At 38.7% G+C, this 15,732-nt stretch overlaps 1 protein-coding gene across 11 annotated transcripts in view; it reads left to right on the forward strand.

Moving 5' to 3' along the window:
- The window catches only part of UBN2 (ubinuclein 2), a 98,897-nt gene that overhangs the window by 66,878 nt on the left and 16,287 nt on the right, over positions 1-15,732 (forward strand). For 6 of the 11 annotated variants that reach the window (XM_045388274.3, XM_045388275.3, XM_045388273.3 and 3 more), the window contains one exon: positions 844-5,749. The exons of 1 other annotated variant lie outside the window; for it this stretch is intronic. In XM_045388274.3, coding sequence (XP_045244209.2) covers positions 844-893 — 50 coding nt within the window. In that variant the 3' untranslated portion in view covers positions 894-5,749. Of the gene's footprint in view, positions 1-843; positions 11,287-15,732 lie in introns of those variants that run through there. 4 more of the 11 variants (XR_006696711.2, XR_012432922.1, XM_045388272.2 and 1 more) reach the window with 3 other exon arrangements.

Consider the following 15,732-nt stretch of genomic DNA (forward strand, 5'->3'; position numbering starts at 1 on the left):
GAAACAGCCGGGCGTGGTGGCTCATGCCTGTAATCCCAGCACTTTGGGAGGCCGAGGTGGGCGGATCATGAGGTCAGGAGTTTGAAACCAGCCTGACTAACATGGTAAAACCCCGTCTCTACTAAAAGTACAAAAATTAGCCGGGCATGGTAGTGCACACCTGTAATCCCAGCTACTCGGGAGGCTGAGATAGGAGAATTGCTTGAACCTGGGAGGCAGAGGTTGCAGTGAGCCGAGATCATGCCATTGTACTCCAGCCTGAGCAACAGACTAAGACGCCGTCTCAAAAAAAAGAAAAGAAAGAGCATTGTCCCATTAGCAGACTTTCCTGTTACTTAAAGCTAGGTTAGAATGAGCACACAGACTCAGCTGAATGTTTTTCACTACAGATTAAAAGTTTGCTACATTTGTTTACACAATCAGGAATTATGAAATGCTATGTCCCAGGTTGAAATTTTATTTCACTTACCAAAAAAAATGAAGTTGACCTGTCTTCTAAAGGAATTGAAAGATGTAGTGGGTCCCTCTGAGGGAGGAATTGTGTCTTCTGGTTCCTTTATAACCCTCTTACAGCATTTGACACAATTGGCTGGGACGTAAATAATAAAAACTTATTGAAATGGTATTTATAGAACACTGAAAACCACAGTCATTTGAAAGAAGAGGATCATTTTTCTTGAGTTTTTATCTCCATGATGTTTTATCAACCTCTATAATGCTATATGGCATGCAAGATATTAAAAGTTATATCTTTTCAGAGATGTCAGTTCTTTTTGCTTTGTTTTTCTTACCTGGTTTTTTTAACATATGGACCCATACCAATTTAATATCTCTTTTTCTCAGATGGAGGCCAAAGTAAAGGGGACACTAAATTACCACGGAAATCTCAGTGACTGCCCAGCAAGCAAAGGAGACGAAATGTTTAGTTGACTGATGGAATCTACCTGATGGGAAAGTACTTATGTGGTCATAGGGCTGCTGTTTCTGTCGATGTTTACATTCTCTCGTCCCAAGCACTGTGGTGAGGAGGAAAAAGAAAAGAAAACATTACTTGAGCAAAGCCAGGTGCAGGAGGAAGAAATGCTTTTGTGCAAAGTTAGTGACCTTTGGTCTCTTCTAAAGAATGACAAAGTTACCGTATTAATAGACTTGAAAGAGACTCAGTTGTCAAACCCACAGAAATACAAATTTGATTTTTCCCGGGGGAGGAAGAAGGAAGTCAAGAGAATTTGGGTAAACTCCATCCATCCTGGGGGTTGGATCTGAACACTTAATAGACATAATTGCTAATAAAAGGCATTTAAAAACTGGAATTAGGCCAGTTTGTCAGGAATAATGATCATGTCTATTTGAGTGGACTGTGTAGCAAATTTGCCACAAAAAATAATAATAGTGATTCTATCTCCGATATACAGTAGCTGAAGAAATACCATACCCTCAAAAATCCTGAACAAACTTGAATCTTCTCCAGTGTGTAGCAACTCCCCTAAATCAGTGGACTAAAGATCCTTCAGGAAAGTTATTTTAGCACAGTGATATATATTATTAAATCATCTAGATTTTTAAAAATCAGGAAGTTGAGCCTGTTGCTCTTAAGAGATGAAACCTAGATGTCCCCTTTTTGTAAAAGGGTCAATTTCATCTTCCATTCAGAAGCAGGTACTTAACTCTTTTCTTCAGGTGATTTGTGCATCTAGTATTGACTGGTTAATTCTTATTTCCATTCTTGATGTTAAAATGTGACTCTGTTCACATTTTTCTCTTGAGAAATGGGGATCTTTACAGGGTTATTGCTTTGCTGCTATTAGCCCTTGCAGCAACATAAACTCTTAAGTTTCCCCAATTCATCTAACTTCACAACTTCTCCTTCTGTTCTTTTAGCTAGTGGTCCTTCAGGTGATTATTAGCTATTGGTATAAACAGGTAGAAGTGTACACTATGTTTCTTCATTGGTCATTCAAATGGCATGAATATAGTTTTCGAATTTTTAAGATGGTATTTTAAAGGGAGGAATCACATTAGGATCACAATCACAATGTATTTTTACTCCTTGTATCCAGTGTAGTGAAATTGTTTGGAGCATTTGAGATCCTAAAGCTTTACTAATATTTACTCAGTGTATTGATATGTGAGTAAATCTGCAGAAAATAAGACTCCTTAGTTATTATAGCTTCCTTATGCAAATAGCATATTCAACAAAGGATGTTAAGGGAAAAATTTATGGTTCTCCTTGGATGCATTTGATTTGATTTTTTTTTTTTTTTTTTGCTGTATTATTCTAGTTTTTTAAGCTCTGTATTTTCAAACTATATCAGAGAATGGTGTAAACTCTAAATGGTATAAGCTTGATCCATTTATAATGACACACTAACCTAAAAAAATCAATAGACTGGTAGTGGCAACATTTCTTGCATATGTGTTTATTACACATTACCCTATACCATTAGATTACTCAATTAAGAGTATTAACCAGACCCTTTTTTCTTTTATACGCAAAAGTCCCAGATATCCTACAGGACTGTGAATAAATAACCACAGATCTGTTTAGATCTGTATGCCTATATTTTGACTTCAAAGTCACATTGGCTTGCTTCCTAGCAAAAAAGTTAATAAATAACTGAAAACTTTAGTTCCAAGAACTTGTTACAGTAAAGGGAAAGGATTATTTCAAAGGAATCACTGATATAATTTCTTGACTCTAAGAATTTAGTTTATCAATAAAACAAATATGGATATAGTATGAACCCCAGTAGATATTTTGGAAGGATACTGGATGTCGCAGAGAGGTTTGACTTGAATTCAGTATGTCTGATGAAGATTTGCTTGGTTTCAGTTAGGGAAGCTTGCCCAATTTTTTTACTTTTTCAGATGTAGTGGACCTCTTGCTTTTATGAAAATTGAATAAAAAGGTCTTTGCTTAATACTAGGGGAAGTGATGAGATTTTCCTTTGGGAAGGTAACTTGTTTTACTTCTCATACCACATGAGAAGTCAAAGTGCATATTAATCTCTCTTCCGGAATACTTGAATATATGTGTGTACATACACACATATATTCATATAAATGACTAGTTTGAGTCAAAAAATCATTTGAATTTCTTAAAACCATCAATTCTGAATCATGCCATGTGAAGATCCCTGGTGACTCTCATCATTAGAAAAGAACAGGTAATCAGTTCTTTTCCCTGTAACATTTTATACTAACCAGTAAAAATATCTGAAGGCCCTTGGCTCCAAGAATATAATATGGAGATTCTTCTGTGTTCTCTTTAGTCTTGATTCCTTGAGGACTGCTGTCAGATCCCTACTTTAAACCCCCATCTGCACTGACAACTTACATTCATTTCAGTCAGGACCCCTCTTTTATGTTGTATGAATCAGTCAAACATCCTTGTATTTCTGTATAGATAAAGTATGATCAGAGAGTTTCTACATGTAAATACTAATCTATTTCTTTTCTAGATCATAACATTGAAAAAGGTGCCCATACTTTATGGTCACCTGTCTTTACCGTTTTTATTACTAAAAACAAACATATAAATTGGTTATTTTTTAGCACAGAGACTTGTGACTCATACTGTATTTTTGCACTTAAAACTCAAATTATGTTATTTTTTAAAATGGTGAGTCATTGGAAAGGATATCTATAGAGCAATGTGTATTTCTGAAGAGCATTAGCAACATCCAAATGCAAAAATAATCAGCACACATGATTATATCCCACTCCTCGGGATTCTTGATTCAGGAAGATTAAGCTGTTTGTTTTCAACTGTTTTATATTTTAAATTGCCTTCACTGATATATAAGCTGTTACTGTACATACAAGTTAATCCTCAGTATTCACAAGCAATAACAGTCAGCAGAGTTGTCCTTGGAGATAGCTGTGCTGAGCCTCAGTTGGAGACTGGGAGCAAAGTGTCAAGCTCATTCAGAGCATCCAGAATAAATGCAAGCAATAATTTCCACTATAAGTCAATTATAATTCTTGTATGCTTTTGAGGTCGGAGGGTAAATGAAATCATGATTTCAAAACAGCCTGAAGGAAAAGGTTTTGGGAAAGGAAATGAGGCTAATCTGTAGTCATAAAATTCTAATACTTTGCGGGAATTGGAAGATGGTGATAGTGCATTCTTTCGTGCCCACCACCCCTCTGATGGATGTTGTTAGCCCAAATTACATTTTTCATATCATGGACATTGAATAGGATTTATTGAATCACGAAGGTAAGGGGAAGAACCGGGCACATATGTGTTGGAATACTGTGGGTTTGACACCTGGTTGAAAACAACTTATTGGACATGATTTTTAACCCAGGATATTTTTTTCCCAAAGCAGATCTAAATTGTTTACTACCCAGGGTTGGAAAGGGCAGGCACCTCTAATCTAGTCTTTCTCCTCTGGTTGCCCTCTCCCACACCCCTTTCCACCTATACTTGGTTCAAGACATTTTCTGAAACAAAAATTCTACTGTTATTCAAACTGCCATTGGTTATGAGAACTCTGTGTCCTTTGGGATCATCTCTTAGAACTCCAGTGATCTATCATATTTGCTGCTACATTTGTAAAATGAACTTTGCCTGTATTGGTTGACTTTAATCTAATTTACAGTTCTTTATTTCTAGGATGTTCTGTCCTCTAATTTGACTCATGTATAGAATTAGGATACTTTATTTTAGGAGTGTACCATAAAAGCACACTGGTCCCTATGTTGTTTTTATTATTTAGGTTTGGAATTTGTTTGCTTTTTTGTTTTTTGTTTTGTTTTTTTAAAGTTGGAAATAGAAGAATGAGAAAAATCTATAATCAGGCCAAACTTGAGAACTGTCCTGTGCTTCAGCACTGTAATTCTGCTGACCTAATGTTCTCAAAAGGGCACTTTTACTTTCTGTTGTGCATGTATGATTGTTGTTTTTTGCTTTTGGGGGGGCTTTTGTGTTTGTAATAATGAAGCAGAAGAAAAGTGCAGTAGTAGATAAATGACTGATCACAAACATGTTATGCAATTTTATTTTATAAAATTTTAAGGGGAAAAGTTTAACTCTTTGTAAATCATTTCTTAGCTCTGGTAAAATGCTTATATTACTCCTCTAAAACATGCTCAATTCAGGCCTTTGTCTTTGTTAAGTGCCTTTTTTCTTTCTTTTTTCCCCTCTTTTGAAACTGTTGTCAGATTATCTTAAAGTACAGACTGATAAGTCAGGGGATTGAGGAGGAAGAATCTCACACTTGCCAACGTCATGTCATGCTGTAACCCTCTTCCTTTTCTTTCTATGTATATGGATATATATGTAAGATACGTACATTACATATATATAAAACTAGGAGCTGCTGTACCATTGCATCCTTTCCAAACACTCCCCTTTCAATGTTTGCAAAACTTCTGCCTTGTTTATTCCATTGCTTTTAGTTGATTAAAGTGGGTGGATTAGAAAAGTATCTTTTCGGCCTGGCGTGGTGGCTCACACCTGTAATCCCGGCTCTTTAGGGGGCCGAGGCGGGCGGATCACGATGTCAGGAGATCGAGACCATCCTGGCTAATACGGTGAAACCCCGTCTTTACTAAAAATACAAAAAATTAGCCGGGCATGGTGGCAGGCGCCTGTAGTCCCAGCTACTCGGGAGGCTGAGGCAGGAGAATGACATGAACCCGGGAGGCAGAAGTTGCAGTGAACTGAGATCGTGCCACTGCACTCTAGCCTGGGTGACAGAGCAAGACTCCGTCTCAAATAAAAAAAAGAAGAAAAAGAAAAGAGAAGTATCTTTTCACAAGAGGCCATCTTTGCCCTTTGAATATCTGCTTGTAGAAGTTGACAATAACAACACACACACACGTCAGTTACTACAAGTAAAATAAACTTAGTGAATCATTGACTATTCTTGGATGTAACCCACTTTTCTTTGCTCTTTAATCTTGGCATAAGTAATACAGGAGAAAGCATTGGAATAACAAGAGTACCTTACAAGTCAGATTGGTAAGGTGCGCTAGATTAAACATGTGAGAAGGCTAGTGTTAGAACCATGATATGGTATCTAAATAAGTTTAGAAGGAAGTTAGCAACTTGCAATGTTAGAAATGTATCATATTTTCTTCTGGAAAATGATTTTTGAAGAAATCATATAGCTGCATATCTATCTGTTAAAAGGTTAATAAACTCAGAAGTAGAAAGACTTCAGATGCTGAGGAAAACATTCATATAATCTATAGCATTCTTGAGAGATTTTCCATTTGCTTTTTATTTGCTAGATACTTACATTTGGCTTAATCTGATTTTATTGTTATTTAGATTTCTCCCTTGAGCAAAATAACATAATTTTCAGTATCTGAGATTCATTGATTTCTTGTTGAAAACAAATAGACATGTTAAGGGAGACCAAGTTGAACCATCCCTCAAACCCAGTACTAATATACCTAGTAAGTGCCCCCTTTTCAATACATTCTAATTGGAAAGAAGAGACTAGTGGCTTAAAAGGAAAAAGCAGAAGCTCCTGGTAGTGTTACCTGATAGCAAAACTTGCCAGGCAGTTGGAATTCACAAGTGTTATTCTTGAATGACTATGTCTAGGGGGAATATCGTTTAACCTTCGTGCCTCAGATTACCCATTAGACAATTGGGTATAATCATATTCACCTACCTCCCAGGGATATCAGAGACTTTACTATTTCAAAAATATTTTGAGTTTTTGTAAAATGTCCTATATAATTAAAAATAGTATTATCATCTTCCTGCAGAGGCTAGAAAATGTTTTCCTTATAATAAGTATAAAAAGCACCCTATGATTTTTAAATTTAAAAATCACTGGAATTTTAATTTAGATATGTATTTGTTATTTAAACATTATCTTTGAAGTGGGATAAAATGTTTAGTTTCAGGTTAACAAGGGAGAGAGATAACACTAAGTTTAAGTAGTTTTTGTTTTGTTTTGTTTTGTTTTTAGCCTTTTACGGTGTTATTGTGATTTTTGTCAAGGTTATGGAGCTAAAGTTAGATAAAGTTATGATGCTTGGTTGTTGGAGTTGATAAATGATCCTGGAAGATTTAACTGCCTCACTTTCCCATCTTCTCAGTCTAATTTCCTTTTATTGCTTGTTTGGGGACGGAGAGCTAAGCTTTTTAACTTTCTAAGAATGAGTAGGATGTCTCCTCATTCTTGCAAATCAGAGATTGTGTACTAATTCCATTAACTGTAGGTGTATCCAGCTCTGCACTGAAGAGTTGAACACTACACACAGCCAGCTGGGTACTCTTGTAGCCATTGCACCTTTATAATTCATGCTTCTTCAACCTGTGAAAGAGGTGGAGCCATCAGCTGCTCAGGTTGTAAGAAAATGGGAGACGGAAGGCAGGATTCACTTTCTAACTGGGTCGGGGTGGGGAAGGTCAGGGTAGAAGGAAACATGTTTCTCCCAGCTCCCAGGAAGAGACGAAGATCATTTTATCCCATCTTCCATCCCTGCATATTAAGTAGTACTACTACATAGAATTTTCCCATTATCATTGAAAATAGTAACAACAGGAAAAAAAATGGATGCTGCAGTTTTAGTTGGGGTAAATGCTGAGCAATGATTGTTGGAGTGTATGTGTAAATTTAAATTGTAGCACATATTCAGGGTCAGGAAAGGAGAATGTGGGGGATGAGGAACCAATTTTATCAGGTTCAAGTGAGTCAGTAGAAAGCACCAGGTCCAAGCAGGCAAAGCATCTGGTTAATTTCCAGAATTGGGTAAGGTCCATTGAATCTCTAATGATAGGGGTGGGTGTGTGTGGGGGTGTGTGTGTGTGTGTGAGACTTTTTGGGTTTTTGTTGCTTTTTCCAGATAAGGCCTTAGTTAGTAGCCTCTAAATATCAACTATGCAGACAAACATACTTCTTTTTTTTTTTCACATTTCCCTGTCTTTCCCATTCTCAGATAACAAATGTTAAGACCCAAAGAAATAAGGCATAAGGGTTTTTGTTGAGTGTGTGTTTGTTCCTCTAGGGAAAATTAACAGAAGCATAAAATAGAGATACTTTGTGTGTTCATCTATCCTAAAATGTGAACTCTGCATTCAAAGACTATCTACAGAGCCTTTCACTGGTGCAAAGCTGTAGTTAGTATCATGGAGTGTCTTTGGGTTGTTAATGATAAATCATCCCAGTGTTCAATTCTGAGAGTTTTAGATTATATGACGCAAGGTTCAGGTTTATGGAGCTGAATGGGTGGTCAAACTCTAATTAAAAATAGCTTTGAATATTAATGTCGAATTCTTCTTTCTTGGTTTCCTTTAGTCTTCATTCTTTATTCAGAGCTCTTAATCATATTGCTACTCTAGAATATGAGTTGTGTATTAGGAGTCTGGGGAGGAAAGGTTAAATTGTCTTTTACATCCTCTTCTCACTCACTCTGGCAACCTATCCTGTGTGCCCATAGAACTGAAAAGTAAAGCCCTGTGCAGGCCTGCTTTAGAAGACTGTTTACATCCCAGCAGAGGACTCGGGCAGGGACTCTCTTAGGATTTTAATCAGACTGCCTTTGAATAATGTGATATTAAATTTTATTTTTCTCATAGACTCTCAAAGTACCACTTGCTTGAAAGTAGCTACTGGTGATCTTTAATTTCCTCATATTGTAATAGTTCTACTTCCCAGTCTTCCCTGTGTATCTCCATTTCATAGTGGGTTAGCACTTAAACTTCCGACACTTTTCCAAACTGTTAAGTCAGGAGTGCTTTTCAGAATCGCAGTAGTAGTATTAGGGTCTCTGGATCTAGGACTTACAGTCATTGGTGGTCATCACTGGGACTAGAGGGGTTTTTTTTTCGTCTTCTCCTTTGTATTAAAAAATAGATTTTGCTACTGTATAATGCGGCATTTCATGACTTCCTCTTGTTACTTTTTCAAGGTTATTCTAAAGAGATGGAGATCTTTATTAGGAGCTATTTCTCATAACAGTCTGCCTTGCTTATTTTCATACTCCCCCTGAAATAAGCCTACTTTTGCAAACAGGCCATATGAATCAAATTTTATGTTTGTTCCTCACAAAATTTTCTATACATTATTTGTTCCCACTTTGCTAATAATAATATAATGATTTTATTGTAAATCTGTGTTTTAAATATTTTATAATAGAACACTAATGGAAACCTAATAAATACAAGCAAGATGACTATTACCCAAGATAACATGGAAATACTTCTGTTTTTGAAGTTAACAACACCATCTGCCCTCAAAGCACATTTAGGTGTATCAACCAAGACCAGCCAGTTGACATGTTTTTCTGTGTGACAGCCTGCCCATCAATTGTCAGCTCTTAGCTATCTTGTGTTCGCTGTGCTTGCAGCCATAAGCTTTCCTCCTTTTTTGCTTATCCCTGCTGTTTGTAGGGTTAGTGTGCCCTCTGTCAGCAAATTGGGTTTTCTTTACTGTACCTGCAAAATTACCAAGGGTTACCCCAATAGTGTCTAAAGGAATTAAAAAGAACTTATTCTCGGTTGACAGAAGTATTACTGTTTTACATAGTTAATTGGAAAGTTGGCCAACTTTGGTCAGCTATTTTTGAGTCTTGGCTATGCCTTTGTAATTAATTACATATACCTTCTGAGACCTTCAGATATCAGTGGGCCCTTCCCCATTAGAGGTAGGTTCCCAACCTACAGATAATTTCCTGTGATCCATGGCAAGCCTCCAGAGAAAAGATTCAAGCTTTGCACTGCCCTTTTGTTGGTTGTCACTGAAAACTTACTTTATTTTAGAAAGTATCAAAAATACCAAATTGGTCTTTCAAAGAGTATGTAAATCTGGGGCTTGCCCTTACATTTCATTGGTTAAACACCCTCAAACTTAAGAAAATAAATCTCCAGCTGGTGACAGTTTTGTGCCCCCATAATATACTAATCCAAATCTACCAAGGTAACTAAGTGATGGGTGTTTTCTCTCTTTTCTTACAAGCAAGAAAGTGTATTTGCAGTTGTGAAAACGATTACAGAACTCCAGGCCTATTTGCTGTAACTGATTGGAAATAATGATTCTGATTTTTAGTCTGGGTGGGCACATACTTCTAACCCTTCTGGTATGAATTTTGATAAGGGAAAGACTTGTTTGGTAGCCCAAGGAAAAACAGGATGTGTTTATACAGTGAATGTTCACTCTGCAGAGGAACTTCCCTCCAGTTACATCTTCCTCATACATTAGCCACCTCCACACCTGACATAGGTGCCAACATGTTTCAAAACCAATCTTGAAGGAGCCTAAAGAGTTGATGGTCCTCTAGGTGAAAGGCACGAATTACTGTATCGCATTTGCTTATATGGAGGTGTGTTTTTGCTAACTTGAAGGGATATACTGTATTTCAAATAAGTGTGTGACTTAATATTTTTGGATTTTTTTTTCCTCCTTTAAAAACTGGACCTGAACACAAGCTTTGAGTTGATATTTGTAATAATCTCAGGACCTGAAAGATTGTAGCATTTAGTGTGTCTTAAAAATTATGTACTGTACCAGCCATGGATTTTTGTAAATATACCTGTCTCCCTTTTTTGTATTTTAGTAAAAAAAATAATAATAAATCTAAATAAAAGGGGGTGGTGATGACATGTGAATGGGTGTGGGTATGTGTGTGTGTGTGTTTGTATAAGGCTCTTTTGAGATGAACTGGTGCTTGTTTAATTTCCAGCTCAAATCGGAGCAGGAATATGGACAAACTGCTGCTACTGAACCCTGCACTGAGCCGAGGTATTTCCATTTGGTTAATTAAACGCTAGCTACCAGGAAATGACGCAGAAGTCACGTTCTTCTTCCCACTGCCATCTTGCCTTTGCATTCTCAGTTCTACGTGCCCTTTGAACTTTAATGGTAAAACATTTCAAACTTTGGGTGGTTTGCTTGTCTCTAGTTTTTAGAAAGCTCTTATTACTCCTTCCTAAGAAAAAAGAAGGACAGGTAAATTTTTTTAACCAAAATCACATATTTCATAAAACCCTGATGAATTTTGGATATGTGAGAGGGCATAAACATTCCTAAATATGGACCTGTGAATTTAGTAAATTATTCCCATGAATATACTCCTTCAGTGCAGGGATTTTTGTGGGTTTTTTTGGTTTGTTTTTTTGTTTTTAATTTTTTTGCAACAGCCTTGCTCATATTCCAGGTGTAGCTAGCAAACCCCTGTTTTTGAAGCAAGAGCCTTATTTGATTCAGTGTAGGTGTTTCCTGTCTATCCTTTGTGACAGGGCCTTTTAATGAGTGTTTTTTCTTTTTGTATATGTTACGTGTTTGTTGTTGTGTTAAATAAAGAGGAATGTACATACTACCCTCGTGTCTGTTGTGTTATTGAGTTACCTTGGGTTCTAACATCACACTGTCAGCTCTGGGGGAGTATCTCCTGCCCATATCACACTGTGCTAGGCTTACAGGGTACAAGAAGTAAAGGACACAGTCTCCTGCCTCCCAGTGTACTCAAAATTTGCAGTCACATGATAAGTTAAAAGATAATGGTTCAAAATTTGTCACAAAGCTGCGGTCTGTTGCCACCTGACATTTGAGTTCACAGTGGGGAAGAAATGGGACTGGAGTAATCTGGGGAGACTCAGTGTGATGCATGGCATTTGAGGTGGGCCTCCAAGAACTGGTGGAATTTGGCCAAATCAGGAAGGTAGATCATCTGCTGTGAGGGGCATGTTTGGACAAGTGCAGGAAGGCAGAGTGTGGGAGTCCTTGATTGTGACTCACGCTAGGTTTTTTGGGTAATAGGGTATGTGTGTATTTGATGATGCTACTATGGTCAGGACTTGAAATGTAGATGTGGGAATCATACAAAAATAATTCAACCTTAGAAATTCAGGTAAGAGGCTGGGTGCAGTGGCTCACGCCTGTAATCCCAGCACTTTGGGAGGCAGAGGCGGGCAGATCATGAGGTCAGGAGATTGAGACCATCCTGGCCAACATGATGCAACCCCGTCTCTACTGAAAATACAAAAATTTGCTGGGCGTGGTGGCATGTGCCTGTAATCCCAGCTACTTGGGAGGCTGAGACAGGAGAATCGCTTGAACCAGGGAGTCAGAGGTTGCAGTGAGCAGAGATCGCGCCACCGCACTCCAACCTGGTGACAGAGTGAGACTCCGTCTCAACAAAAAAAAAGAAGAAATTCAGGTAAGGGGTGGGAGAAGGATGAAGAGAGAGAAAGCAACTTGCCAGAGAAAGTGGTTAATTCATTATTTTTAAGTGTATGTGTGATCTGCATAGAAAATATCAAAAAGGTTATTGCTGAAATGGGGTTGTAGGAAAAAATATCAAAAAGGACATACACCCCAAAATATAGAGTGATGGTATGAGTGCTTTTTATTTTTTTCTTTCAAGTGTATTTTCAGTGTGTTGTCATGAAGATGAAAAGAAGTAAGAAATTCAAAAGGCATAGACCTCATACATTAGGGGATGAGGGGGATTGTAAGTGCCTTTATCATTTAAGGACAGTTTTGTAAAAGTGTGTTCTTGTCAGCAGTACTCCTCAAGATGATTTTTGACGAAACCAGGAAACCCTGTGGTTATGTAATTGAACTGTACTTAACCATGTTTTCACCATCTTGTAAACATATAAAGGTGTCATTGTTAAACAAATTTTTTTAAAAAACTTATATTTCTACCAAGAGTATTTGGCATGGGACACTTTTTTAATGTAATTCCAATTAACATTAAATTTTAAAAGGTGGCCAAGGCGGGTGGATCACCTGAGGTCGGGAGTTCGAGATCAGCCTGACCAACATGGAGAAACCCCGTCTTCTACTAAAAATACAAAATTAGCCAGGCATGGTGGCGCACGCTTGTAATCCCAGCTATTCAGGAGGCTAAGACACAAGAATCGCTTGAACCCAGGAGGCGGAGGTTGCAGTAAGCCAAGATCGCGCCACTGCCCTCCATCCTGGGTGATTGTAAGTGTAAATACATGTGTGTGTACATACATGCATTAGAAAATACACAAAAGAACATACACCCCAAAATGTAGAGTGGTGGTATTAGTACTTTTTCTTATTTTTCCTTTTACTTAAATATATTTTCTGTGAATGGATAACATGAGTGTTGTTTTATGTAACAAATAGGTGACTTTTTGGTTGAAAAGAGGGAGAAAGAAATGGGAAGGGTCGGCCGGGCGCGGTGGCTCAAGCCTGTAATCCCAGCACTTTGGGAGGCCGAGACGGGCGGATCACAAGGTCAGGAGATCGAGACCATCCTGGCTAACACGGCGAAACCCCGTCTCTACTAAAAACACAAAAAATTAGCCGGGCGAGGTGGCGGCGCCTGTGGTCCCAGCTACTCGGGAGGCTGAGGCAGGAGAATGGCGGGAACCCGGGAGGCGGAGCTTGCAGTGAGCTGAGATCTGGCCACTGCACTCCAGCCTGGGCGACAGAGCGAGACTCCGTCTCAAAAAAAAAAAAAAAAAAAAAAAAAAAAAGAAATGGGAAGGGTCCTCTCCCTGTCTCATCACTGGAAGAAGGGGAAAGGAAGGAATATATTTCTTCCACTCAGACCTTAGTAGATCCTAACACTGGATTTGGCTTGGAGGGAAAATACAATAAACGGCTCGATTGAAAATAAAGATGTGTTGGCCGGGTGCAGTGGCTCACGCCTGTAATCCCAGCACTTTGGGAGGCAGAGGCGAGCGGATCACTTGAGGTCAGGAGATCGAGACCAGCCTGGCCAACATGGTGAAACCCCATCTCTACTAAAAATACAAAAATTAGCTGGGCGTGGTGGTAGGCACCTGTAGTCCCAGCTACTCAGGAGGCTGAGGCAAGAGAATCGCTTGAACCCAGGAAGCAGAGCTTGCAGTGAGCCGAGATCGCGCCACTGCACTCCAGCCTGGGCGACAGAGCGAGACTCCGTCTCAAAAAAAAAAAAAAAAAAGAAAATAAAGATGTGTTTTGCTTTGGGAGACTGAGGTGAGAGGATCACTCGAGCCCAGGAGGTTAAGGTTGCAGTGATCTATCCTGGGCAACAGAGCAAGACCGTGTGTCTAAAAAAAAAGTTTATATTTGGTAGGGAAAAAAAGTACAAACTACATGGGGATATAATGCGTGCAAAGCAAATCTTCCTACCCACGGTCCCATCTTCCTTCCCCAGAGCAACCACCTATCAATTTCTCCAGTTAAAAGCAATGATACGTATCTGAGTTTGTAATATAAACTTAGCATACATAGCTGGGCACAGTGGTTACGCCTTTAATCCCAGCATTTTGGGAGGCCAAGGGAGGCAGATCACTTGAGGTCAGGAGTTTGAAACTAACCTGGCCAACATGGTGAAACCCCATCTCTACCAAAAATACAAAAAAATCAGCCGGGCATGGTGACGCATGTCTGCAATCCCAGACACTCAGGAGGCTGAGGCAGGAGAATCGCTTGTGCTTGGGAGGCGGAGGTTGCGGTGAGCCAAGATCGTGCTACTGCACTCCAGCCTGGGCCACAAAGTGAGATTCCGTCTCAAAAGTAAATAAATACATAAACTTAGCATACATATACACTGTATCTAGCATTTTTAAGTTAATCTTGGAGGTTATTTCACAGTACATAGAGGTCTGTCTGGTTCTTTGAACAGCTTCATAGTATTCTATAGTTGTGATACCACTTATTGATGGGTGATTAGGTTACTATCAGAGGTAAACCACAATATCCTTTATATATTTGCCATCTGTATATAATGCAAATGGACAGTCAAAAGTTTGCTTTGCCATGGACAATAAATGATCTAACTAGATTTGAGTCTGTCTGAAATCTCTACCACTGCTTCCTATACATACAAAGCTTTGAGAAATACTTGAGAAAATCAGTCTTTTGTTTAAGATTTTTGATAATTGGAAACAGGCAGAAGAGATGCCTTTGAATTTAGTAAGGGTTGGGTTAATCGTGAGATCATACACTTTTCAAAGGACAATGACAATCTCTTCTCAGGCAGGCATACTCTGACATGTCATGAGTGTCCTTACTTCAGAAAACATCGGTCCTCCATACGTGCCTAGGCATAGTTTGGTTTTTCTCCTTCTGTATATTTGCCTCTTTTGTGTCTCTGTGTTTGTCCCTCCTTCATTTCCCCATCATCTTTTCTAGTGGGTGGCGTGGTGTGAAGAACAGGTTGACGGCAGGCAGACGGGTTCACAGGACCCCATTGTGAAGCTGTGTCACTCTAGACAAGATGCTTTCCCTTTCAAGCCCATTTCCTCATCTGCACAGGGATGGGACCCCAGACGGGTGTGTTGTTCGGATTAGAGACAAGGTATGGAAAGCACCTAGCGCAGTGCCTAGCACATAATAAGAGCTTATAAATGGTGGCTACTATTATTCTGTCTCTTGTCTTTTTACTTCTTAAATGTATGCTTCCTCTTGGTCCCCTAATTTCCCAAAAGTATAGAAGTGAAGTTATAGTGTTGTTTAAAAATCTGGTATATTTATTGCTTAAAGTACAGGCATAGATAGATAGCAGTTAAAATTGTTTCATCACAGGTATCAGAAACTCCTGGCTGAAAAAGTCAAGGGAATCTTCTGGTTCATCTGAGTAGTCTTACAGATACATGGTTTAGTTGAAGCATCATGGAGTGACTCCATGTCACCAAGATCCAGCTCTGTCTGCTCTGCCATTCCGAGGACCTGGCTCCGCAGGGAGTCCATGATAGCCTCAGTCTCTCTTTCTGTAATCAAATGCGTGCTGTAGTTTCAAACTATATGTGAGTATGTGCTGTGGATAATTTCTACTTTGTACTCAAATGCAAAG

Source organism: Macaca fascicularis, chromosome 3 (assembly GCF_037993035.2).
Source record: "Macaca fascicularis isolate 582-1 chromosome 3, T2T-MFA8v1.1".
Taxonomy (NCBI): domain Eukaryota; kingdom Metazoa; phylum Chordata; class Mammalia; order Primates; family Cercopithecidae; genus Macaca; species Macaca fascicularis.